The sequence below is a fragment of the Protopterus annectens genome, chromosome 1.part0, assembly GCF_019279795.1.
Source record: "Protopterus annectens isolate FY-2018-M chromosome 1.part0, PAN1.0, whole genome shotgun sequence".
Classification (NCBI taxonomy): domain Eukaryota; kingdom Metazoa; phylum Chordata; order Ceratodontiformes; family Protopteridae; genus Protopterus; species Protopterus annectens.
In genome coordinates, this window is record NC_056725.1 from 753,423,015 (window position 1) to 753,449,187 (window position 26,173).

Consider the following 26,173-nt stretch of genomic DNA (forward strand, 5'->3'; position numbering starts at 1 on the left):
GGCATGGCTTAGTGGTAAATCATTTTGTGCATGGTGTGCATGGTCCTGGGCTCCGGCCTTGCAGAAGCTGTTTGTTTTGTTGCTGAGCAGAACACCGGCCATAGGATACGCTGTGCTTAAGGCACTTTAAAGTGGTTGTAAGTGGGTTTGTGTGGAGGTAAGCACTGCTAACATCCGGTCACAGTGTCTTACAACAAGTTAGCTTCTCCTTTGCTTAATCTGTGTCGGCAGTGCCTAACCCCACACAAACGCACTTGCACACGCTTACTGGTGCTTACATATGCTTACTGCTGCTTATCTGTGCTTATGCCTGCTTACTGCTGCCTTATTCATTATGATACTGACTCTTCACATGTGCATTTCCTGCAATACTCATGTTCATAAAAATGTGTGTTATTTAGTGGGTGTTGCATTACAAATATTCCTTATACCATGTTTTGCCATGTAAAATAGACTGTGCTGTGCTGGGACTTGAACTGGCAATGCCTGCTCGTTAGGCGAACACTCTGCCCACTACACTACTGCTTAGATGCTTCATTTGCATATATCATCCTTGTCATCCACTTCAGCCCTTTAAGCTGCTTTCACCGTGGCTAAGCTATGGGCACACCCGCGCACCTATGGTTAGATGTACTCAGAGCTTTAGACAGCAGTACCGGGGTTTCTTCTTGTGATTTTTATGTCCTGTTGCTGTTGTACACATGGGGGACTGATGGTGGGAATATGTGGACACCTTTGAGCGGTATCACTCATTTATTTCCGCTTTCTGCTGTTCAGCATTGCAGGAGCATATTTATTCTGAGGGCTCTGCTCTCAGACACTCCCCCTGCACTCATACACGCTCCATGTAAGCCTGGGGGCTCGGGCAGCACGCCTTTATTACTATGCATCCAAAGCGGCCGCTTCCATGCAGGCCTAGACTAGTCCTGCATGGAAGATTAGTAAATCCGGGGAAATGTATTTATTATTAAATTTGAATGCATTCACAAGGAACTTCACCTAACTAGTTGAAATGAAAAAGTAAAGCTAAGTATCACATGTAAATCACATGATAAAAAACATGAAAAGAAACTGAAGAAACCAACTCGACATCAGTTAGAATAAATATGCAAAAATAATTCTGCAAATTCTAACTCAGGAATGAAAAGGGTAGTACTAAACTTAATAACAGAATAAAAAATATATAGAAATGCTAATTGCAAAAAAAGACATTTTTTTTATGATTCACATCATCTTTTAAGCCTGGTTTTTTATATGACACTTATATAATCTAGCAGTAATATTCCTGTCAATCCAGTCAAAATCTATGGTCAACAATTTTGAATAGTCAATGAAAAAACGAGGTCATGAATACAACCAGAAGAAATGAGGTTCCTTCCTAAGATTGTTGACTTTTCTCCCCATGACAGGTTTAGAGAATACAGCCACTGGTCCTCAGGAATGAGAGGAGTTAGATGAGATGATTTGCATACTAGGCACCACTCAAAGGGAGGCCACTTTAGGCCGATAGAGGGCTTGCTGGAGAGAGTGCCTTTGCCAGGTGACATGAGAACATTTTGTCTTTCAGCATGAAAAGCTAGAGACTACTGCTGGTGAATGAGGAAGACTGCTCTGCTATGCTCACCTTACTGTCACCATGACCATCATAAGGATAAGGGGTTTAGAAACCCTGATAGATGTTTTTCTATAAGTGAAAACTAGTAGCAGCCATTCTTCTTTCAACACAAAACACAATTGGAAAACTTTGATTAGTTATAATACCTGGAATCCACTTGAGCTGTTATGAAATTACTCCCCCTGATGGTCAGCAAAAAGACACTCTGAACTGAACACTGATAACATTGGAAGAAGCCTCAGTAAAGTTGCTCATGTTCTTTAATATACAAATTTTTAGTTGCCAGGCATACCTCTTAACTGTCCAGATTTTCACAGAATGTCCAGATTTGTGGCTTATATTTTGGGTCTGCTCTTCATAAAATGTTTGTTTTCCTGGATTTTTGTGACAAATCAGTAAGGATCAGATTCACTAAATAATGGCATGCATTTGAGTTTCAGACTTCATATCCTTAAGAAAATGCAGAGTAACACAAGACCTTTTATTCCTGTAACTTTCTAAGTTTCTACGAGCAATATTTAAAATTTGTCCCTATTTTTGGGGTTTTGTCTCCCCCATTATTTGTGTCTTTGTCCAGATTTTTTCTATTAACAGGTTAAGAGCTATGTTACCAGGTTTATAAACTATCGTTTCAGTGTTTAATGTCTGTGCAAATTCATTGGTCCACTCAAAATCCTCACTCGCCTAATCTAATATGCTGCTCTCCCTGTAGCATAAGCCATTTTAGTCATTATGGCTACTACATTTTATCCATAAAGCGCTGCTAAGCATAATTCCATTTTCCATCCACGTTTTGACTTTGTAAAGTGCTTCTCAAACTAAATGTTGTAGAATATTTTTGCATCTGTAAATATGTATATCTTTTATAGCATATCCTTGTATCTGTAAATATATTTTCTTAATTTCTTATTTCATTCTATTTTTCCAGGCTGTGACTGCAAAGGGTCCAATGAGATCAGAGCACTACCCCTATAATTTTAATTTTAAATTCACTTCCATTCGGAATGTATCTGACCCGACACTTGCAGCAGCTGGAGAGGCCACAAAAGTTCCTCACCAAAAGGATAAAGGGTCTCAAAAATCTGTCCTATGCTGCCCGACTGAAAGAACTCCAGCTCTATTCAGTCGCTTACCGCTTGCTCAGAGGTGACCTTTGCCTAACATACAAGGCCATGTCAAACCCAGATTTGATGAATATGCTTCACCTCAAAAAATCTAGATCCATCAGAGCCACAAGGGCGGGAGACTTAAACCTTGACACGGCTATTAATAGGACGTGCTGGAGGGATAGATTCATCACCCAAAGACTCCCTATGCTGTGGAACAAAATCCCGGTACATGTGAGGCAGAGCACCTCGCTGGCCTTGTTCAAGAGAAATCTTGACCAATGGATGGGAGATCGCAGATATACCCCAGGGATTACCTCAGTGTCACTGCTCGACAGAGGCACAGCACAATAATGGGTATAGTTCCCCATACTAAAGGGGTGGCGTAAGCCACAAAACGATGGGCTAGGCTTGTAAATGCCCTCGGGCAGATAGCCTAGTATGAACCTATGAACCTATGAACCTATGAACTTCAGCTTAATCAATGTTGAAAACAAACATGGCCTCAAGCCAAATACAAAAAATGCATCATCATCCCCTTTGGGGGGAGTGACATCACCACAAATTATCACTTTAATAACAATGTCCTAAGCATGAAATCAGTTGTGAGGGATTTGGGCACCCAGATTGATAGCAACCTGACTTTTGACCACCATGTTGCCTCCATTGTATGGAAAGCCTTCCACATGGCCCACCTCATAAGTAAGGGTATCTCATCCAGGGACAAGAAGGTCATAACATCCATGTATTCTTCCCTTATAAGAACCATTATTGAGTGCAACACCCCATTTGGCATGTACCTCGCAAAGCACATGCAGCAGCTGGAGAGACCACAGAGGTTCCTTACCAGGAGAATCCAGAGCCTCAAAAATCTAACATACACAGATAGGCTAAAAGCCATATCCCTCTACTCCACTTCATACAGACTCCTCAGAGGTGACCTCTGTCTGGCATACAAATAAATCTCTGACCCCACCTTGATGGGACTGCTGCATATCCACAAGTCAAGCTCCACTCAAGTAACCTGCACCCACAGCCTCAACCTGGTCTGTGATATCAATAGGACTTGACGGGACAGATTTGTGTCCCAGAAACTCCCCCATGTGTGGAATAGACTCCCTCTCCACATCAAGCAGAGTACCTCTTTACCCCTTTTTAAGCACAACCTGGATAATTGGATGGGAAATAGAAAATACATCCCTGGGATTCCACCGTGTCCCTGCTGGGCAGGGGCATCAGGTGCTGATTTGTCTAAACATTGGCCAAACTGTTAGCTAGGCTTATAAGGGCCTCAGGGCCAATAGCCTAGTAATTCCTTTGATCCTATGATCCTATGAAATCAGTTGGTTGAGCAAACTTTAAGCAGTCCAGACTTTAGAATTGACCTTTATAGTCTAGCTACCCAATTTCATAGACCTTTTAGTTACCAAAGAGTTTGTCCATCACCTTAATTCTTGTTCCTTTCTTGCTCATCTGTCAGTTATGGGTTAATGCCATGCTTCCCTAGGACTGCTCAGCCATCTGATTTGGACAAAAAGTAAGCTCCATGGCTGGCGCAATGCATAGGTTCCTGCCAGGGAGTCATTTGGTTAGGGGGACTTTTCTGAATTGTATTTATTTTTGTACTTATGTATTTACTGATTTTTAAGTTAAGAAGAAACTTTATTACTGTGGTGCTCTGCTCAAAGTAGCTGCGTCAGTAATATCTTATAGGGAAGGTACTACTCAGTTGTCCACACAGTTTGTGAGCTTTCTGCTCCGTATCACTTATAATCTAGACAATGAATCAGGGAGTACCAAAGGTTCTGTAATTCATTGTCTAGGTCATGGGTAGTTCAGCAAGTAGCAGAGAGTCCACAAATATTGCACACTAAATTGGACGCAATGGCCATGGAAGATGTAGCGACACACGCGCGTGTACCGCACACACACACACACACACACACACACACACACACACACACACACACACACACACACACACACACACACACATACGGACATGCGTGCATGCACGCACACACATACACACACACACACAAAAACACACACATGCACACATGCACGCACACGCACACATGCTCATATGCATACTCACACAGCACATGCAATGGCAGTTTGGAGGACTACCCTGCCTCTCCTGCAAAAATGCATTGTATGAGTATAGAGTAACCAGATCAGCGATTATTATGTTGGAAAAAAAGTTATTTCATTAAGGTAATTGTTACATCCTAAGTGGACATTAAGAATACACCACAGATGTCTTGAACTGTGTTACAATGCACTTATTTATGAACAACCAGGCAATTTTCTATGCCAGTTAAAAATGTGACTGTAAGTGATCACATGTTTAGCTGGCTTCCATTAAAAATGACTGATTCCCAGATACTTGTAAGGGTAATTTGTGAAACACATCCCCAGATATTCATAACGGTAATTTGTCAAACACAATCAGCAGTATAAGTACCCACAACACCAAACCATGCAAAAATATTAGTATAGGAAATTCATTTAATGTTTATATTAATGACAACGTAGTAGTCCTAGAAGGAAAAATATATATTTTTTTCTGATAACTTATGTAACACTGATAATAAACAAAGAAGCATAAAAAGTAAGAAAATTGACTTGGTAGAACTGAAAGAGTCATCACAAATATAATAGGATTAATTCCATGAAAAAGTAAAAAAAAAAATGGTTCTGAATGTAAAAAAATCAGTTGCAGATTTTGTCAGCAGATGGATGGCACATTGAGAGAAATATTGAATCATTTTATCAAAAAAATTCCTTCTTGATGGATGTGAATTTATCCTAAATATTAATTGCATGTTTTTTTTTTCAGCTGATATGGAAATTGGTTCTAACAGTGCCAAGTTAGGTGGATATTGTTCAATATTTAATTTAGTGATTTCTGGCTCCCTCTGGAAAATTAATGGTCAGGAGTTTTTGAATTAGAAAAGATTAGGTTCTTCATCATCATTTATTATTTATGGCTTTGCTTGTGGATGGAATACATTTTGTACAGCCAAAATTTCCCTTTCAAGCATTAATTGCTTAATTAGTTTATTGTAAGGAATGTTAATGTATTAGCTTTATTCAGTGGGTGATTTTTTTTTTACTAACCCTGTGAAAACCAAAGAACTCTGAACACCATAGGCTTTATTTAATACAACAGTGTAAACCAGAGCACTTTCATCTTCTAAGTAAGACTTCATCAGAGTACCAAGGCTTACAAATTAAAATGAATGAAATAAAATGGATGCATAAATACATGCGTATATATATACACACATATATATGCATATATATATGTTGTTGTGTCTTTCGGCTTTTCCCGGTTAGGGGGCGCCACAGTGGAACTCCGGTCTGCTAATGATTGGCAGTAGATTTTTACGTACTGAGTTGCCAGCTCTGATGCACAACCTTCCATGCATGTCTCCACACAGGAGACACTCTAACTGGAAATCGAACAGGACAACGTCGTAATGTGAGGTGACAACGCTACCGCAGCACCACCACCAGTTTTGGAGAAGTGTAGAGATGTTCTTCATCTCACATTGCTGCAGTCCTTACATATGGGGTAGTCCGCTGTCCTCGGTCGGCCCGAATACCAAAGTATTAGGCTGACGTTGGTCAAGGCACTTAAAACTGACATCAGGACATCAGGGTACAAAAGCGCATGACTGACGTCATTTCCTCAGTCTTTTTTGCCGCATGGTCCGATGCAGAAGCAGCGTTGCAAGTGACGTTCGGCGTTCTGAAATTTTTCGAATTCGGAGTTTCAGACCGAATCCAAGTTGGCTAAGTACCCCGTTGGGGAATATTTTGGTTTTTTCTTGCCTCAGTGTTTTACCGGATGTCAGAAAAAGTGAATAACTGTATTTCTTGTGGGAAACAGATACCGCATAGGGATTATCATTCTTTGTGTATTCCTTGTTTGGGGCCTGAGCACGACGTTGTTGGGTGTCGCTTTTGTGCTAGGTTCAATAAACGCACTATTAAGCGAAGGTTAGATTGTGCTAGGCTGGTCTTTGGGAAGCGGTGCAATTATAATATGCCGTCGGATTCTCCTGCGCCAGCTTCTGCGAAGAAGCGCAAAGACAAAACAGTTAAACCCAGGCAAGATGAGTCGTCCGTTCCGGACGCCGGTTCTTTAGAGGCTTCAGTGGAACCGGTGGTTCCGACGGAGACTTCTCTGGAGTCTCAGGGGGAGACTGATTTTGCAGGAGGTGGTCTCTCAGGAGGCAGGTCAGGCTGAAGGGGCTTCTCAAGTTACTGTACTTCCCTCCCTTCCTAGGGTGGTTAGGCCTTCTCCTTCTGTTTCCAAGGCTTCTCCCAGAGGCAGGCCAGTTTTAGCTTCTGTTGGTGTCACTCCTAGTTCAGCAGGGTCTGTGCCTAAGAAGCACATGCTTAAAATGGCAGAAGATTTGATTACTCTGATTAGAGGTTCTTTGCCCCCTCCTGATAAGAGGCCTAGGGTGGAGCCAGAGTTGGGAAGTTTTGAGCAGGCTTCGGATGTTTCAGAGTCTTCAGCTGAAGACTTGCAGGAGTACTCTCCTTATTCTGATTCTGATGCAGATGATTCCACTCCTTCTGCTTCTCCTCCAGAGGATTTTTCTTTTTCAGAGACACTTCATTCTATGAGGGAACATTTTAAGTGGGAAGGTCAGGACTTCTCTGATTCTCGGAAAAGGCTTAGGGAATTTTTGCTGTTACCACAGCATAGGCCCTTGGCTATACCCCCGGTTCTGGATGTTGTGGAAGATGTGTTTGCAGAGGCTTCACTTAATCCTGATTCTCTGCCTCCTGCTCCTGTTAAACTGGATAGGTATTACAGGGTGCCTGAGGCTCATAAATATCTTTATAAGAGTCCTAGGGCGGACCCAGAAACTATTAGTCAGGGACCTAAGGGTGTCAAGGCCTCTGTTGTAAAAAATCCGGTTCCTCTAGATAAAGAAGCCAGAGCTTTGGATAGATGGGGAAAGAAGGTCTGTACATCTTCTACCTTAGCTATGAGGGCTTTGAATTGCCAGTTTCATATGTTGAAATATCAAAACTTTCTTCTTTCTCAATTGAAGTCTAAGGTGGATGCTCTGGGGGAAGGCATTGAGTGTAAAGAATTACAAGATTTGGTGCATGTCTCTGAACAGGTGGGTAAGCATTCATTACAGTGTGGTTTTGATGCTGTGCAGGCCTCGTCTAGGGTGGCTGCCACTGGCTCAGTTCTTCGCAGGCATGCCTGGCTGAAGGATCAGAATTTATCTGACCATGTTAAAACAAGGATTTTGGATGCTCCTTTGCAGTCTGATGTGTTGTTTGGTTCACCTGTGGAGTCAGTCTTGAAGAAAATGGAAGACAAGGCTAAGTCTATGCAGGCTGTTAAAGATTTTTTGCAAGTTCAGCCTCCGAAGTTTAGTAGGAATTGGCCTGCTAAGGGGTGGACGTATCCTTCTTATGATTCTCAGTCTAGGGGTAGATCTGGACGTGGTAGGGGCAGAGCTCAGAGTTCTTTCAGACCTAGAACAGGAAGTTCACCTGCACAATCTTCGGGTGAGGGCAGGGGCCAGTCCTTTCGTAAACAGGCCCAATGACCTACTTTTCAGCTGCCAGATCCTTCTTGCCTGGCAGCACCTTTGGGAGGAAGGTTAGCACTCTTCAAGGAAAATTGGATGTTGATTACCCAAGACAAATGGGTATTGGATATCATTCACCAAGGTTACAAGTTTTATTTCCATACCTTGCCTCCTTTCAAAGGCATGCCGGACGTTCCTCCTCAGCAAAGACTAGAGGCTCACAAACAAATTTCTCTACTACTTCAAATAGGGGCCATACAACCGTCCCTCTGCCAGAAGTGGGCCTAGGATTTTATTCTCGCCTGTTTCTAGTACCAAAGAAAGGAAACACGTGGAGACCAATTTTGGATTTATCTATCCTCAACACATATCTGGACATTCCCAAGTTCAAAATGTTGACGTTACAACAGCTTTTACCTCTGCTGGGCAAAGATCACTGGATGGTGACTCTGGATCTCAAGGAGGCTTACCTTCATGTTCCTATCAGGCCCAGTTGCAGGAAGTATCTGCGTTTTGGCTGGGACTTCACATTATCAGTTCTCTGCATTGCCCTTTGGCTTATCTACTGCGCCCAGAGTGTTCACGAAGGTTCTGGCTCCAGTGGTAGCTTTCTTCAGGCTAAGAGGAATACAAATCTATCCTTATTTGGACGATTGCCTGATTCTGGCACAAGAAAAGGACGAACTTCTTCATCATTTACAGTATGTGATGGCAGTGTTAAGATGCCTGGGGTATTCTGTGAACGAAATAAAGTCCAGTCTAGTACCCTCTCAGGACATGTGCTTTCTGGGTGTGAGACTGAATACAGCATCCCAGATGGCCTTTTGACCCCGGACAAACAAAAGAATCTTTCTCTTTACTTCCACCAATTGTCTCGTCAGTCCAGGCTGACTGCAAGGACAGTCCTTCAAGCCTTGGGGTTCATGGCATCTTGTATTCTGGTACTTCCCAATGCCAAACTGCATATGAGGAAGCTACAATGGTATCTCAAGAATGTATGGACACAGCACTGCCAAGATTTGGACACTGTCATTCAGATAATACCTTGCATTCAAAAGGAATTTTTGTGGTGGGCTCAGGAATGTCACCTAAACAAGGGACTCTCTGTGACCCGGCCAGAGGCGAGTCAGATTTTAACGACAGATGCCTCAGACAAAGCTTGGGGAGCTCATCTAAATGGAAAATGGGTACAAGACACGTGGCCTGCCAGACTTCAACATCTACATATCAACTTGAAGGAGATGTTAGCAGTCCAATTTGCATTGATAGCTTTCAAGGATTTACTTCTTCCAGGGCAGGTGTTGATTCAAACAGACAACACAACTGTCATGTGGTACATCAACAAGCAAGGGGAACGCATTCTTATCCTCTATGCAGACAAGCAATGATTTTGTGGGAGACTGCTCTCAGTTTACAGCTAAATCTTCAGGCAAGGTTTCTGCCAGGAGCACAGAACTCCTTAGCAGATGTGTTGAGCAGACAAATTATGGATCCCCACGAGTGGAAATTGGATCCTCATGTATTTCAGAGATTGACAGTGTTATGGGGAACTCCAGACATAGATCTGTTCGCTTCTCCACTAAATTACCAGCTGCCAAAGTTTTGCACAAAAAGGTTTCATCCCACAGCTTGGAAAGTGGATGCTCTCTCATTCAATTGGAGCAATCTTCACGTGTATGCCTTTCCACCTCTGCCTCTCCTCCCAAAGGTACTCCTGAAGGTCAGACAGGACAAGCCAAACATGATTTTAATAGCTCCAGATTGGCCTCGACAGCACTGGTACCCATTACTGAGAAGTCTGGTACGGGAGCCTCCATGGCCTTTGCCTTTGATTCCTCACCTGCTGTCTCAGGAGAACAGTCATTTACTCAATGTCAAGCTTCATTCTCTACATCTGACAGCCTGGCATATTCTGTTTTAAACCCTGGAGGGTCTCAGCTTCCACGACAAGTTTTGAATGTTATTTTGGAGGCCAGAAGGCCTAGTACAAGGAAAGTTTACGCAGATAAATGGAGGAGATTTTTATTTTGGAGTACAGCAAAGGACTTTGATGTTTCTAAACCTAATTTAAGTGTTGCGCTTCAATACCTTACTGAGTTATTGGACAAAGGTTTGTCCTTCTCCTCTATAAAGGTTCATGCTGCAGCAATTTCTGCTCACTGTGACTGTGACCCACCATTATTTTCTCAGCCTTTGTTTAAGCAATTCCTTAGAGGGGCAAAGAATATAAGACCCCACGAGAGCTCCTACTCCTGCTTGGGATCTCAATTTTGTGTTGGAGAAACTTACTCTACAACCTTTTGAGCCTGCAGCATCTGCAGAGTTGAAATATTTATCATGGAAGACTGCTTTTTTGTTGGCCATTACCTCTGCGAGAAGGGTTTCTGAATTACAGGCCCTTATGGCAGTTGAGCCTTTCTTAATTTTCCACAAGGATAGGGTGTCTTTGCGTACTAACCCTTCTTTTATGCCTAAAGTGGTTTCTAGTGTGGCTTTAAACCAAACTATTCATTTGCCTACTTTTTATGCAAACCCCAAAATAAAGGGGAAAGGATTTTGCACACTTTGGATATACACAGACAGTTGCGATATTATTTGAGCAGAACTAAAGGGTTCAGGCAGTCTCAGCAGTTGTTTGTTTCTTTTGCTTTGGGTTCTCAGGGCAAACCTGTTTCAAAACAAACTATTTCTAAGTGGATTGGTTTTTGTATTGCTTTCTGTTATTCCCATCATGGTAAGGAGATTCCAGCTGGGATTAGGCCTCATTCCACTAGGGCTACTGCCACTTCTACAGCTTTTTAAGGGGTGGCTACTAAAGATATTTTGGAAGCAGCTACTTGGAGTTCAGTGCATACTTTCTCTAAGCATTACCACCTTCCACTTTACTCTAAATCTAGGGCTGGATTTGCCACTGCAATTTTACAGGGCATTTTGGCAGCTCCTAATGCTTTATAGTTTTGCCATCCTCCCTTACCTCTGCTTTGGGATTCTACCCATATGTAAGGACTGCAGCAATGTGAGATGAAGAACATAGTACAGTTTTGTACCTACCATAAATGTAGATGTTCGAAGATCCACATTGCTGCAGTCCAATTTACCCTCCCTCCTTCCCCTCTGTTGTTGAAGGTGGTGGTGTGGTTTGTGTTGTACATATTGTAAATATGGTTAGTGCACGGGTGGTTGGTTAGTTTTTGCTGGTTTTTGGCTTTGGCCTTTCTTGTTAGGGCCTTCTGACATCTGGGGCAAGAAAAGACTGAGGAAATGACGTCGGTCATGCGCTTTTGTACCCTGACGTCCTGATGTCAGTTTTAAGCGCCTTGACCGACGTCAGCCTAATACTTTGGTATTCGGGCCGACCGAGGACAGCGGACTACCCCATATGTAAGGACTGCAGCAATGTGGATCTTCGAACATCTACATTTATGGTAGGTACAAAACTGTACTTTTTAATTTATTTCATTTGATTGTATTTATTCAATTAGCTTTTGTTTGGTTGAATTCAATGGTCTCCTGCTATAAATGTTTTTAATTTGAAAGCCTTGGTACTCTAATGAAGTCTTACTTACAAGACGAAAGTGCTCAGGTTTACATTATTGTGTTAAAAAAGCCTACGGTGGTCGGAGTTCGTTGGTCGTTCTTAACAATTTATTTGTTAATTTATTTGTTTTTATACACTTTTTTAACCATGTGAAGAGCTTTTTAGTTGGAGACACCAGTTTTGTTACTGTTGGTATAAATCCTGGAATATTTGGAATTTCTTCTCAAGACTGTGTGACTTTTTAACTGTTTTGTTGTGTTCTACAGAAGTGGTACAAAGCCTGCACAAGGCATCACACAAAGAAAAGGAAAAGAAGTTTAGGATGTACATGTCTGAAGAAATGAGGCATAGAAGGGGCACGGAAAAAAAACTTTGAAATTTTTTGGAGAGCTTTACAGACTCTTAACTAGTGTCCACTTTTGAAATAGATATATAAGAACAAAAAGATAAAGATTTAAGGTATAAAATAGATATCTCCAAAGACATACAAAAAAAGACTTTTTTCTTTTTCATTTCTCAGATGGAGTGATAGATTTTTTTATTTTAACAGCCCTCCAGAATAGATAGCAGTGTTAGCAAAAGTGGTGCATTTCAACAGTGCTTGCAACAGATGAAAAGGACATTTCCAAGGTGGTTGAAAAGTAAGCCATATCTTAAGCGGGATCTTGATCATTTCAGTTGGTTAAGAAAATGGTCTGAGTAGATGGGTTAACTACTCTTTTCTGCCATTAGCCTCTGCCTCCTTTTTCTCACACGTACAACTAGTTTTCCTACAAGTTGTTAGTTGCCACAAGGCAAAAAAAAATCATCTGTCATAAGTGCAAAATAGGACCATCAGGACATATTTTGATAGATATTCTAGTAAAACAAAAAGGACACTGTCACCAGGCTGAAAGATATGGTGAAGGTAAAATTGCAGGAGTAACTTAGATCCAGCCTTTAGAGATCTAATGACCTTGAAATACTTATTTAAGCATGAGCATAAACAGTTGTATTTTTATAAAATATAAGTAATAATATAACTACTTAGAGTATTCTGCATCTGTTTGTTCCTGGCTGTACTTGCTTCACTAGCTGATCCTTTTTGTTAGCTATTAATGCTGTAATTTGTTGTTTCTTATAATAGACCAACTTCCTAAGTATTTTACAGATAAGTTGATTTTTTAACTGTATAAATACAACTATTTGGAGCTGTGTTATTAATACAGACATGCATTAACATACTTTTTTCTATTTTCTTTCTTGTTATATTAATTTTATATAATTAAGAACTCCAATAAATGACAAAAGACAACAGTATCTTAAATAATTTTCTAAAGAAGAATATTCAGAGGAAGTTATATCATAACAATATTGCCAAAATTGATAAAGCCTTCACTTTTAAAGAACTAAAAGATCAAATAAATAATTTAAAAAATAAAAAAGGCACCAAGGTTGGATTGGTTAATCCCTGGATTGTATAAAATCTTACCAGATAACATATTAAACATTTTGTTAAATACATTTCAAGAAGTTAAAAACATGTCAAATGTCCCACCTTCATGGAAATATTCTCTAGTCTCTCCAATTTTGAAATCAGATAAGGAACCCACCTTTTGTTCATCTTATAGACATATTTCTTTGTTAAATATAGATAAAAAGATTTTCATGGCTATTATAGCTAACAGACTAAATACTACCCTTTCTGAATTAATATATAATGATCAAACAGTGTTCATAAAAACAGGAAAGTTCAAGACAATATAATAAGACCACAGTCTTTCATAGAGATAACAAACAAAAAGAAAAATGAATTGTCAGTAATAAATTTTGACATAGACAAAGCTTTTGACTGTCTAAATTAATCTTACTTATTTAAAGTATTGCAAGAGTATAATTTTTCTCTAGAATTTATAGATTTAATTAGAAAGCTGTGAAAATTCAACTTCCTTTGTTAAGATTGGCTCTTTCCTGTCTAGCTCTTTTAAAGTATTGAAAGGTACAAAACAAGGTTGTCCTTTGTCCCCTCTAATTTTTGCCCTTGCCATAGAGCCATTTGCTAATTACATACAAAACAATAAGAACATTACAGGTTATAAACTTAGCAGTGACCTATCCCCCAAGGTCCAGCTTTGTGCCGATGATTTGTTACTAACAAGTTGGATATTGAAACTTAACTCGTCTTTTTAGTTAGTGCTCTGGATCTATTTGATAACATATCATGATTAAAATTTAATCACAACAAAACCCAATTGTTTTTATAAACAAGAAAGTTACTTCTAAGTTAAAAAGTTACAAATACTTTAATTGGGTCAGTTCACACATTAAGTATATACAATAGGTATTTTCATTGAATCTAATCATAAAAAGACAGTTTCAGTTAATTATCAACATTTAATTAGTTTAATTATTAACAAATGGAATAAAATTTTTTCACATTTGAAGACAGATTAACTTTAATTAAAATGATAATGCTACCTAAAATTTTAATTTTTAGTCAGATATTAATTATCCCATCACTTAAAAAAACTGCTAAATGTATAAATAATATCTTGCTCGAATTTTTCTGGCACCCTAAAAAAAACTAGACTATCCTTACAATGGCACACTCCAAATTGGGACGAGGGAGTTTTGCATTTCCTAACACTGAATTATATTTAAAAGCAGCTATTACTAACACAGTATTTCTATGGATTAATAATTCATATGCATCCTATTGAAAATCAATGCATGAAAATATATTACTAAACAATAATAAAACACTGTTTGAACCTTTTATTCATATGGATAGAAATATCTCTGTATGGCTAAAGTATATTTACAAAATAATAGAGAAAAACTAAAATATGTTTTTCTTCATTAACCAGATATTATTAAATTTCAAAAGATGTATATATTCTAACCAACTGATCAAAAACTTAATAATAGCCATATTTCCAATTGCCTTCACTAGTGAAAGTATAATTTCCTTTGATATTAATAAACTGTTGGATTTTAAAAAGGATAATTTGCTGTATTGGCATCATTTCTTGTCAACAAATAAGATTCACACAGATGATTATTTCATAGCTAGGTATAGTCTACAACATTGTAACTGGCTTGATATACAGACCTGTAAAGAATTATCTCAAAACAGAACCATGGCTACATTAGAAACACTTGACAATAGCATACCTAAAATTCTTGACATTATTTCATTATTTCTATTATTAATAATATTTTCATAAAAGGTACCTCATAGAATAGATTTTACAATTACAGATGCCTCTTATTGGAATTATTCACCTAAAATAAACAAAGAAAAATTTACAATAAGTAATAAAAGGCTTTGTATGAAATCTGCAGGAAGAACTACAACTTCTCCTTACTGGAGAATTTATACTTGGAAGTCCGTGCATAGAGGTTCTTTGAAATTCCACATAGAATTGCAAAAATATATAAAAATGAAGACATGAAATGTTTCAGATGCAAATCATCTGATAGTGACTGGTTACATATGATTGTCAATTGTAGAATGGTATCTGCTTTTCGGAATGATTTTGGATATTTCTGTAAGGCCATGTGGAATGATAATTGCACAATCTCTGACTCTCTCATATTGTTTAATGTGAAGGTTTCAGAAATCATACCCAGAAATCAAATGCGTATACTAGGGTAAATACTAGCAATAGCAAGGAAAGTTGTTACAAACAATTGGAAATTGGAATATACTCTCTTATTTAGTAGTGAATTTGTTCAATTAGCTAAATTAGTATGTGATTAAAAAAATTCCACTATAAAGCTGTGAAAAAAATGTGACATATAAGCTGCCTGCTTAGGAGAAATATTAAATGATTTCCTTTTATATGCATATATTGCTGTGATGCCCCTGCACTGGCTGAGTAATCAAGGAGCCTCAGACCTCACCAATGGCAATGGCTAGGGGATGTACACATTGGGAGGATGACAAGTACACACACAATAGAGTTCAATTTCCCTTAAGAGCACACAGAGATCACAGTCAGTCTGGGGCTGGTTTCTCCCTCTTTCTTCAGATCCCCAATAAGACTCCCCACTGGCACAGCTAAAGAGTTAAGATGTCAGCTGAGTGGCCAAGCCAAGACCTCCAGCACCCTCTCTGTCCAACCAGTGCTTTGTGTCACTGCCCAAGTAGCTCTCTCTCTCTCTCACACACACACACACACACACACACACACACACACACACACACACACACACACACTTTGAGATTTGGTTTATATACAAATACACACACACACACCTGGGGAAGGCTGGCATAGGTTTACTAGCTATGCCGCTTTCTGCCAGACTATAAGGTATTTTCCACTGCCACCAACCCCTACTTGTCAGCTACTATAAGACCCTTGCAAAGGGCGTCCAATTCTACTGTGTAATGTTACTATTATTGAAATCATAGTCTGACCAAGGCTTGCAAGGCTATTTAGGAGTGGCCTGTACAGTGTCACCAAATACATATGCAAATACTCTAAGAGCTTAAGTATGTCTCACAAATATCAGCCACAAATATTAGTTTAAATGTGCTTAATAATAAATAATAAAAGAATAAGACAGTACTAAATAAATCAACATAGTGACTTCAGAGTTTAAAATCACAGGGAATATTTTTAAACAGCATTGCAGGACAGTCTCAAGTAAATACAGAAAACATCTAAACTAACCTTTCCTGTTTTCCTATCAATATCTAAATGATATACTATGTCCTAAATATTACAGCAGGGCAAGTGCAGATAATGATGATGAGTGGATGTTCTTGCTATGTCCAAGTCAAAATACAAAATGTCCAGTCTCTCTCTAAGAGAGTAATATCAAATGTTACTGCTAGGTTAGCTTGAATGACATCACTTTTTGTCACCTGACTTCAGTTCCCAGGCTAAAACAGAAACTAACAGAATTTAACATCCCTGAGTTAAAAATACATATCTCTCGGATATTTGCAGATCTTGGAAGTTGCAAAACAATAAAATACATTTACATTTTAAACATAGTAATTACTTCTCTTTCAAGACAATACAAAAACTTCTAGCTCTAGACATAGTGTCTGCTACACTGAAACTGAGAGAGAACTTTTATAGCACAATCGTAAAGCAGTTTTGTTTTAACTTATTTTCCTGAAGTTTTACAACTTAACCCTTTTTATGTCCAAGTTTCTACTGTTAAAACATACATTTGCACAGGTCTATAGTTTATATGCATTTCTGTTCTAAGTCAGTAGGGCATGCTGTGGTTACATTTTAGCTCAGTACATAACATACAGTTCTGTATAAACCATACCAATGTTCACAAATGACATAGAATTGTTTACAAAATTCCAGATAGTTGGGTTTGCAATATTTCCCTATATCACATCTCCCCCCACCTTGGAGAACTCAAGCTAGTTTTTCAAGTGGCCCTTGATAAATGCCACTTGAGAGGATTAGGTCTATCTGAGTATACCTTACCCCATTCCCTGTCTTGAGAGCCCATCTGCATTGGCACTGTTAACTGACATATCATATGCTTGCAACCCCTGGCTCCATCCATTGCTAACTGGCTCTGTTTAACCATGTTAAAGGGTTATGATCTGTTCTAACAGGGAATTTCCTTCCATACAGATAAGGCTTAAGTTTTTGCAATGCATACACTATGGCTAGACATTCCTTTTCTACAGCTGCATAGCATTCCTCCCTGGTTTGGAGCCTATGACTGAGCTGTACCACTGGGTGCTCTTATCCCTCTGAGGAAACCTGCCTAAGTACAGCCCCCACCCCATGTTTTGAAGCACCCACCTGCACAACATTTTTTTGTTGTAATCTGGACTGGCTAACACAGAGGGTCCTCCCAAAGCTTCTTTAAGCTTCTGGAATACCTGCTCACATGCTGGGGTCCACACTACCTTATCTGGCTTGTTTTTCCTTATCAGGTCTGTGAGGGGAGCAGCTATGGTACTATAATTGGGGACAAACTGTAGTACCCACTGTCCATAAGAATACCCTCATCTAGTTTTTGGTAACAGGGGCAGGTCATGCCTGAATGCTTTCCACTTTGGCAGGTTCTGGCCTGATCTTACCACTCCCCACTCTATGTCCCAGGTAGGAGACCTCTGCCATACCCACCTGACATTTGCTGGGTTTAATGATCAACCCTGCCCTCTGCAGTCTGCCCAGCACCTCCCTGACATGCTGAAGGTCCTCTTACCAGGAATGTTTGTAGATGGCAATATCATCTAGGAAAGCAAGGGCAAAATCTCCTGCTCCTGCTATGATACACTCTACCAGCCTCTGGAAAGTTGCTGGGGCATTTTTCATCCCAAATGCCATCTTTGTGAACTCATACAAGCCAAAAGGAGTCACAAAGGCTGACCTCTCTCCAGCAGTGGGAGTCAAGGGCATCTGCCAGTAATCCTTGGTAAGATCAATAGTGTAAGATACTTAGCCCCACCCAGCTGATCTAGGGCTTCCATCTCCTAGGCATGCCATAAGCATCTGATCTGTGTGACTATTTCATTTCCTTTAGTCCACACAGAAACTGATTCTGCCATCTTTTTTCAGTACCAGGACAACTGGGGAGACCCAGGGACTACTGGACTCCTGGATTATGCCTAGTTCCAACATTTCCTGTAACTCATCCCTCACAGTCTGTTTGACTCTCTCATTCACCCTGTAAGGAGCCTGCTTAATAGATCCCTCTAAGAGTCCTCCTACCATCCACTGCAAATAGCACAAGGGCCTCCCTGTCATGGTAAGGTTTCATCATGTTAACATGGTACAATTTGTGCCCCTGCCTCCTCCCTAGCAATTCTTCCATGTAGTTAACATCACTGACCTTCCTTACCACGTTGTAGTGTCCCTCCCAGGCTGCCTGAAGCTTGTTGTGTCTGACAGGAATGAGAACCATTACTTGGTGCCCTACAGCATACTCTCTAGCTCGAGCATTCCTGCCATGCCAGACTTTTTTCTGCTGTTGGGCTTCTGTCAGGTTCTCCTGGACCAAGCCCATGGATTCCCTGAGCCTTGTCCTGAGGTTTAGGGCATATGCCACAACAGATTCCTTGTGGGATTCACACTCACCCTCCCACTCATCTCGAATCAAATCTAGAGGTCTCCTCACACTATACCGATACAGCAACTCAAATGGTGAAAAACCTGTGGACTCCTGGGGAACCTGTCTGTAAGCAAGCAGCAGATTGGACAAATATTTGTCCCACTCCCACTTAAACTGGTCTTCAAATGCCTGTAGCATGGACTTGAGTGTAGAGATTAACCTCTCAACAAGACCATGGTAGGGGATGGTCTTTAGGTGCTTCACCCCACAATGCTTCCACAGACAAGCTAGCAGGTCTGATGTGAAATTGGCACCTCTTTCAGTCAGCATTTCTTTTGGGAAACCTACCCCACTGAAAATTGCTAACAAAGCATTTGCCACTTTTTCTGCCTCAATGGAGGACAGTGCCACTGCCTCAGGGTATCCGGTAGCATAATCTAGTACCACTAGGATATACTTTTTCCCTGTGAACTTGAGGTACTCAGAGGCCTCACAATATCCATAGCTACCCTCTGAAATGGCTCCTCAATCAGAGGCAAAGGCATCAAAGGAGCTTTCACCTTGTCTCGTCTTGCCTATCTTTTGGCACTGCTCACAGGTCCTGCAGAACCCTGTTACATCTCTGGAAATCCCAAGCCAATAAAAGTTCTGCATAATACGTCTCTTTGTATGCTTTATGCCCATATGACCTGCAAAGGGAATATCATGAGCTATGGATAGAAGTGCCAGACAGTAGGCTCTGGGCACTACCAATTGTTGTATTCTCTCACCCTCTAGCTCTCCCTCAGGAGTCCATTCTCTATACAGTAACACTTTGTCCCAGTATACAGATTCCCCCTTCCTTGAGAATCAGATGCCTCACTAGCTACGTCTCGCAGACCTTGTAATGTAGGGTCTGAGAGTTGAGCCTGTCTCAACTCTCTCTTTGTAACCCTTCCCAGCTCCCCTTCCACAGGAAGTCTGGTATTCTCTGACAGCAGTGCCTTACTATCAGCCCGGGTACTATTACTCACCTCTGCCCTCGCAGTCACTCTGTCCAAGGGAAGATCAATACCCTCAAGCAGCTGTGGCTCACCTTCAGTCTCACTGCTACAGAGTAGCTCCCTCCCTGAAGTAACCACCTCACCAGTCCTGGCTGTAAGCATGCAGTCTGTCTGGGTCTCCCCCAGGCTACCAGACCCACATGCTTGTCTCCAAGCCAGACTGTGTATAATTGCATGTACACACAGTACTGCGTTATCAAAGTCATCCCCCATCAGAACATCTGCAGGAATATCCTCAAACACACCTACCTGCTGACTTCTTTTCCACCCTCCCAGTCAAGGTGAACCCTAGCCAAAAGTATTTGGAATGGGGTGCCTCCTAAAGCTCTGACTGGAGTAGACTGTCCAAGCAAGTAGTGCTCCTCTGTAACCATTGCAGACCTCACAATGGTTAGGTCAGAGGCTGTGTCTATCTTAGCAGTAGCCTCATTTCCATCTACTAAGATAAGATGTAACCTCTTGTGGTAGTTTGGTACCCCTGTTGTCTCGAGATAATTTACCACTGGGATTTTGTCATTCCCACTTACTGGCTGTCCCACCTTTAATTCCCCACCTTGCCTCCATGGATATCTCTGTGCTACATGGCCCCACTAGTTGCATTTAAAACATTTAACCTTTGGTCCTGGATATGTATCTGGACTAGTGGCTTCCTCTGCTGCTGCCGGACTCTGTTGGGGCAGTCTGGCCTGCCCACCATGGGTTCCTTTAGACCCATGAGCAATGCTGGGTGTCCCTTTCCTGTGCAGTGATGCCCTGCTTGCTAGGAGTAGGTCTCCCTTCTTCCCCAACTCATCTGCAATATTGCATTGTCTGTCAGCTAACCAGATTCTCATGTCCTCAGCCAAAGTGCTAAGGGCTTGTTTTCTCACCAAAATGTCTGCCAGCCCTTCAGTAGTGGTGATCTACTGACATCCACTCATCCATCTGTGAAAGTAAGTGCTTAGATCAGCAATAAATTCACACACACTTTCATCTGCCTTGTGTCTGTGCTCACAAAACTTTTTCCTATAAGCATCAGGCGTTAACTTAAAGCATTATAAAAGACAGTTCTTTACAATATTATAATTTAAGCAATCAGTATCAGACAATTTAGAAATAGCAGTTATAGCTTTACTATGGAGTAAGGGGGTTAGGAACCATACCCAGAGACATTGGTCAACATTATACTGTTTACATACCCTTTCAAACATATGAATGAAACTATCAAAATGATCACCCCTCTGTACATTGTGGAAGAAATTTACTCACCTTTGTTGCTTCTGGGGTTACATTATTTCCTTCCCCATTACCTCCATTACTCTGAAGAAGAATCAACATCTTCTTTTAATGTTGACTCTGCCTCTCCTTCTCCTTAGTCTAGATGTCACAGTTTCTCATATTCCTCAGCCTCTAAACATCTCAGTCTATCTGCTGCTTCTATTTCCAAATGCTTGGCCTCCAACTCAAGTCTCTTTAACTCCAGACAGATTTTAAGTCCTCTGTGGAAAGGTTGAGCTGTCCATTTTCTGCGAGTTGTACATCTCCAAGGCCAGCCTGGTTGTCCCCCTGATCATTAGTCTGCGATGCAGCTGTGCTCAAAGCTACAATAATTTCTGCCTTAGTCAGGTTGGAATGCATCAGTCATTTAGCCTGGTACATTTCAGCCAACTGGCTCTTTGTTAGCTTGCCATACTCCTCTGCTAACATGCTTGCCTGCTCTCCCTGACTAACTAAGCTAACAAAAAAATAAATAAAACAATTGGGATGTGAAACTCCGAATGTTCACTGTATGGCTGATCAAGAGTACAAACACTTTCAGTGACCACTGTACACAGGCTACAGCAATTCAATATCCACACCACTGCAAGACAATTAATTTGTGATGTGGCTATCCCACCTTTGTCAATAAATTAATATGTGATGTGGATATCCCACCACTGCCACCAATTAATGTGTGATGTTCCTGCACTGGTCCAGTAATCAAGGAGCCTCAATTCTTAACACTGGCAACAGCTAGGGGACATACACATTGAGAGGATGACAAGTACACACACAGTAAAGTGGAATTTCCCTTAAGAGCACACAGAGATTACAGTCAGTCTGGGGCTGGTTTCTCCCTGGTTCTCCAGATACCTAATAAGAATCCCCACTGGCACAGCTATATGGTTAAGATCTCATCTGAGGGGCCAAGCCAAGACCTCTAGCATCCTCTCTGTCCATCCAGTTCTTTGTGTCCCTGCCCAAGTAGCTGACACTCACACACTCTTTCAGATTTGATTTATATACAAACACACACACACCTAGCAAAGGCTGGCACAGGTTTACTAGCTATTCCCCCTTCTTCCCAGACTATAAGGTAGTTTCCACTGCCACCAACCCCTACTTATGAGCTACTATAAGGCCCTTACAAAGGGTGACCAAACCTACTGTGTAATGTTAGTATTATCCAAATGGTAGTCTGATCAAGACTTGCAAGGCTATTTAGAAGTTCCCTGTACAGTGTCACCAAATAGATATGCAAGTAATCTAAGAGGTTAAATATGTCTCACAAATATCAGCCACAAAGATAGGTTTAAATATATTTAATAATAAATAATACAATAACAAGACAATATACAGTAAATCAGCACAGTGACTTTAGCGTTCAAAATCACAGTAAATATTTTAAAACAACATTGCAGGACAGTCTGAAATAAATACAGAAAACATCTAAACTAATCTTTACTATTTTCCTATCTATATCTAAAAGATATACTATGCCCTAAATCTTACTTACAGCAAGGCAAGTGCAGATGATGATGAGTGGATGTTCTTGCTAGGTCCAAGACAAAATACAAAATGTCCATATCAAATATTACTGCTGTACTAGCTTGGATGACATCACTTTTTGTCACCTGACTTCAGTTCCCAGGCTAAAACAGAAACATATCTGCATTAAACGTACATATCTCTCAGATGTTTGCAGATCTTGGAAGTCATAAAACCATAAAATACTTTCATATTTTAAACCTAATAATTACTTCTCTAAGACAATACTAAAACTTCTAGCTCTAAACATTGCATCTGCTACACTGAAACTGAGAGGGAACTTTTATAGCACAATCGTAAAGCAGTTTCATTTCAACTTATTTTCTTGAAGTTTTGCAAGTTAACCATTTTATGTCCTAGTTTCCACTGTTAAAACATATATTTGCACAGGTATATAGTTTATAAGCTTTTCTGTTCTATGTCAGCAAGGCATGCTGTGGTTACATTTTTGCTCAGTACATAACATACAGTTCTGTGTAAATCATATCAATATTCACAAATGACACAGAACTATTTACAAAATTCCACATAGCCGAGCTGGCAATATATTCCTATATCACAATTGTTATGGACATTGTATATAGTTTATTATATTTGTTTCTGTGCATAGTTTGTTTGATTTTTGACTTATAAAAAATACAAAAAAAATTGAAAAAAAAAGAAAAAGAAAGAAAGAAAATGAAGCAATGATGAACATTCTTGTAGGCATATATTAAACATTTCCACATGAGGACAGAAGAACTGCATTTATTGTTTCAACACAAAACTTTTTCAGTATCACGTAGAAAGGATTTAATTCAGCATGCAGTTACTAGAAAGAAAATTTATACACATAACTGTTTTGTTTTCAGAATAACTCATCCAGCGAGAGTGATACAGACAGTGAAAGCAATTTTTCTGTGATCATCCCACATGACTACCTTGGGCTAGCTGTCTTCTCTATGCTTTGCTGTTTCTGGCCTTTGGGAATTGCAGCATTTTATTTGTCTCAGAAGGTAAGTGCTTTATTTTGTATAAAAATTTACTCAGTCATAGGTCTCCAGTTGAGGATCTACAAAGTGCTGCTTTTTTTTCTATTATGTAACTACCACAAGAACAGAGGACATTTATTTTTTTACTATGTAGGCAGTCTCAGGGGAGTCAAGAGTTAACACTCCCAACATTTCGTTCATTTCAACCATTTCAACTGCTACAAGAGAGCTTTTGTTTGATTTAAATCAACAGCAGGAACTTTAATAAACTAAAAACTGTAAAATACAAATATTAAGAGATGAGCGCTTTCAAGTACCAAAAGACCCTTCATCAGATCTACTATCAGTAAAACTGTTCACAATATTTATAAGTACAAACAGCCAATTAATTTCATAAGGAAATGCGCCAAACCACTCATATTAACATAAAAACAGCAATTATCCAATCATTTGCATTCTTCATGTGGTATATCCAATCATAGTGACAACATAGAACTTTATGGCAAGTCCATCCAATGTCTATGACTGTTGTATTGAGCTTATTGCTTACATATTATTTACATCTGTTTGATATGTTGATGTAAGTTTATATATAAAAAAGGAATAATGATATCACTAACTAGATGTGCTTATAGGGCTCTTTTCTGGCAATATATTAAACTTTGAGCATTATATTATTTAATACACTTTGATGCGAAGGTATTTAAATTAAACAGTGACCATACTATGTGATCAGTCACAACTCTGTGTGTAGATCCCTATTGGTATACCACTAACCAATGAATAAGCTACTTCCAAGTTCTCATCCAATGGAAAGCTTTGCTCACAAGAATAGACATTGGATGGATTTGTAATAGAGTTCTCTGTTGTCACTATGATTGGATGCACCACATGAAGAATGCAAATGATTAGATAATTGCGGTTTTTATGTTAATATGAGCACTTTGGCACATTTTCTTATGAAATTGATTGGTTGTTTGTACTTATAAATATTGTGAGCAGTTTTATTGATAGTAGATCTGATAAAGGGTCCTTTGGTACCCAAAAGCGCTCATCTCTTAATATTTGTATTTTAAAGTTTTTAGTTTATTAAAGTTCCTGCTGTGGTATTACTCTCTTCTTTTATATTTTTGGATTACATGTTGTTCTTGAGAGGAATTCTACTGGTCTGCTTTGTGTTTTTCAGTGTTACTTTTATTTGATTTACATAGCATCGCACAATAAGCACAAATGTTTTTCTTCTGTCTACATTAACTTGCTTAAATAGTTATTCATAGGTTTTTATTTTTTGGTTACTGTAGCAGAGGATAATTATGGGAAGATGTTATTTGTGTTTCACTGTTGCAGTCATCACACTTGGGTTATCTGCCTGCAGGTATCCCTCAGTCGGCCTGAATACCAGAGACTTAGTATTTCTGTGTTGGTTGCTGTCACTCCAGGACTGACATCAGATAATCAGGGTTATAAAAACAGGCAGCCGACGCCATTACATCAGTCTTTCTTGCTGAGGAGCCCGAAGCAGTAGTAGTTCACATGAGTGCCAGCCAGCCGCTACCTGAGTTTTCGTTTACAAATTGAATCATCCTGAAGTCTTCTAAAGCTTAGTACCCCATTGGGGATTCTTGTTTCTTGCTCTAACTGATGTCAGAAAAAGTTAACAATTGTCTTGCCTGTGGAAAGCAAATACCACACCGAGATTTTCATTCTTACTGCGTCACCTGTTTAGGCCCAGACCACGACATACCTCGCTGTCGGTTTTGTGCCTTGTTCAACACCCAAACCATTCATCATTGAGCCCTTTTTGTCACTAAATACTTTTGTTCTCGATCTTCGTATTCTGAAATGGCTTTGTTAAGCCATCCAACTGCCAATATCCCAAAAAAATGTAATGATAAAGACAGAGACAGACCGCACATGTCCAAAGCTGCCAATGATGCTTCTCTTAAGCTAGTCACCAGTTCGGCGGTACTCAGTGAGGCACTTTCACAGCCCCTGATCCCCTCTTCAGTGGATTTGCAGGCCTCTACCAAGACCCTTTCAGAGTCCAGTATGCCGCAAGACTTTTCTTCGACTATGGAACCTGCGGATGTCTCTACCTTGGATGGGTCTGGAGCCGCTGAGCAGGCACCGGCTTCTGAGGAAGTTTTTCACACTACCGATGTTCGACACAAACTGACGACTTCAGTTCTGTCTGAAACTACTGAGTTTCTAAGGCCAAAAGTACGCGCTACACCTAAAAAACTGATGACCAAAGCACATGCGCCTGCTCTCTTGCCACAACATCAAATACTTAGAATGACAGAAGACCTTATTATGCTGATTAGGGGAAGCCAGCCTTCCCCTGCTATGAGAGGAAAAGATCAGTCTCCAGCAGCTTCAATGGACCAAGTGTCCATCGACTCTGAGGGTTCTGATTATGAAGACATGCCCTTATCTGCTTATGAGGATTGAGATGCAGAGGAATCCATTCCCTCTGCCTCTTCTCCAGAGGATTTTTCTTTTGGTGAAACCTTACATAGT

The 26,173-nt window shown here is 40.1% G+C and overlaps 1 protein-coding gene across 1 annotated transcript in view; it reads left to right on the forward strand.

Moving 5' to 3' along the window:
- The window catches only part of TMEM91 (transmembrane protein 91), a 1,107,521-nt gene that overhangs the window by 826,263 nt on the left and 255,085 nt on the right, over positions 1-26,173 (forward strand). The window contains exon 3 of the mRNA XM_044062730.1: positions 23,534-23,677. Within this exon, the coding sequence (XP_043918665.1) occupies positions 23,534-23,677 (144 nt within the window). The remainder of the gene's footprint in view (positions 1-23,533; positions 23,678-26,173) is intronic.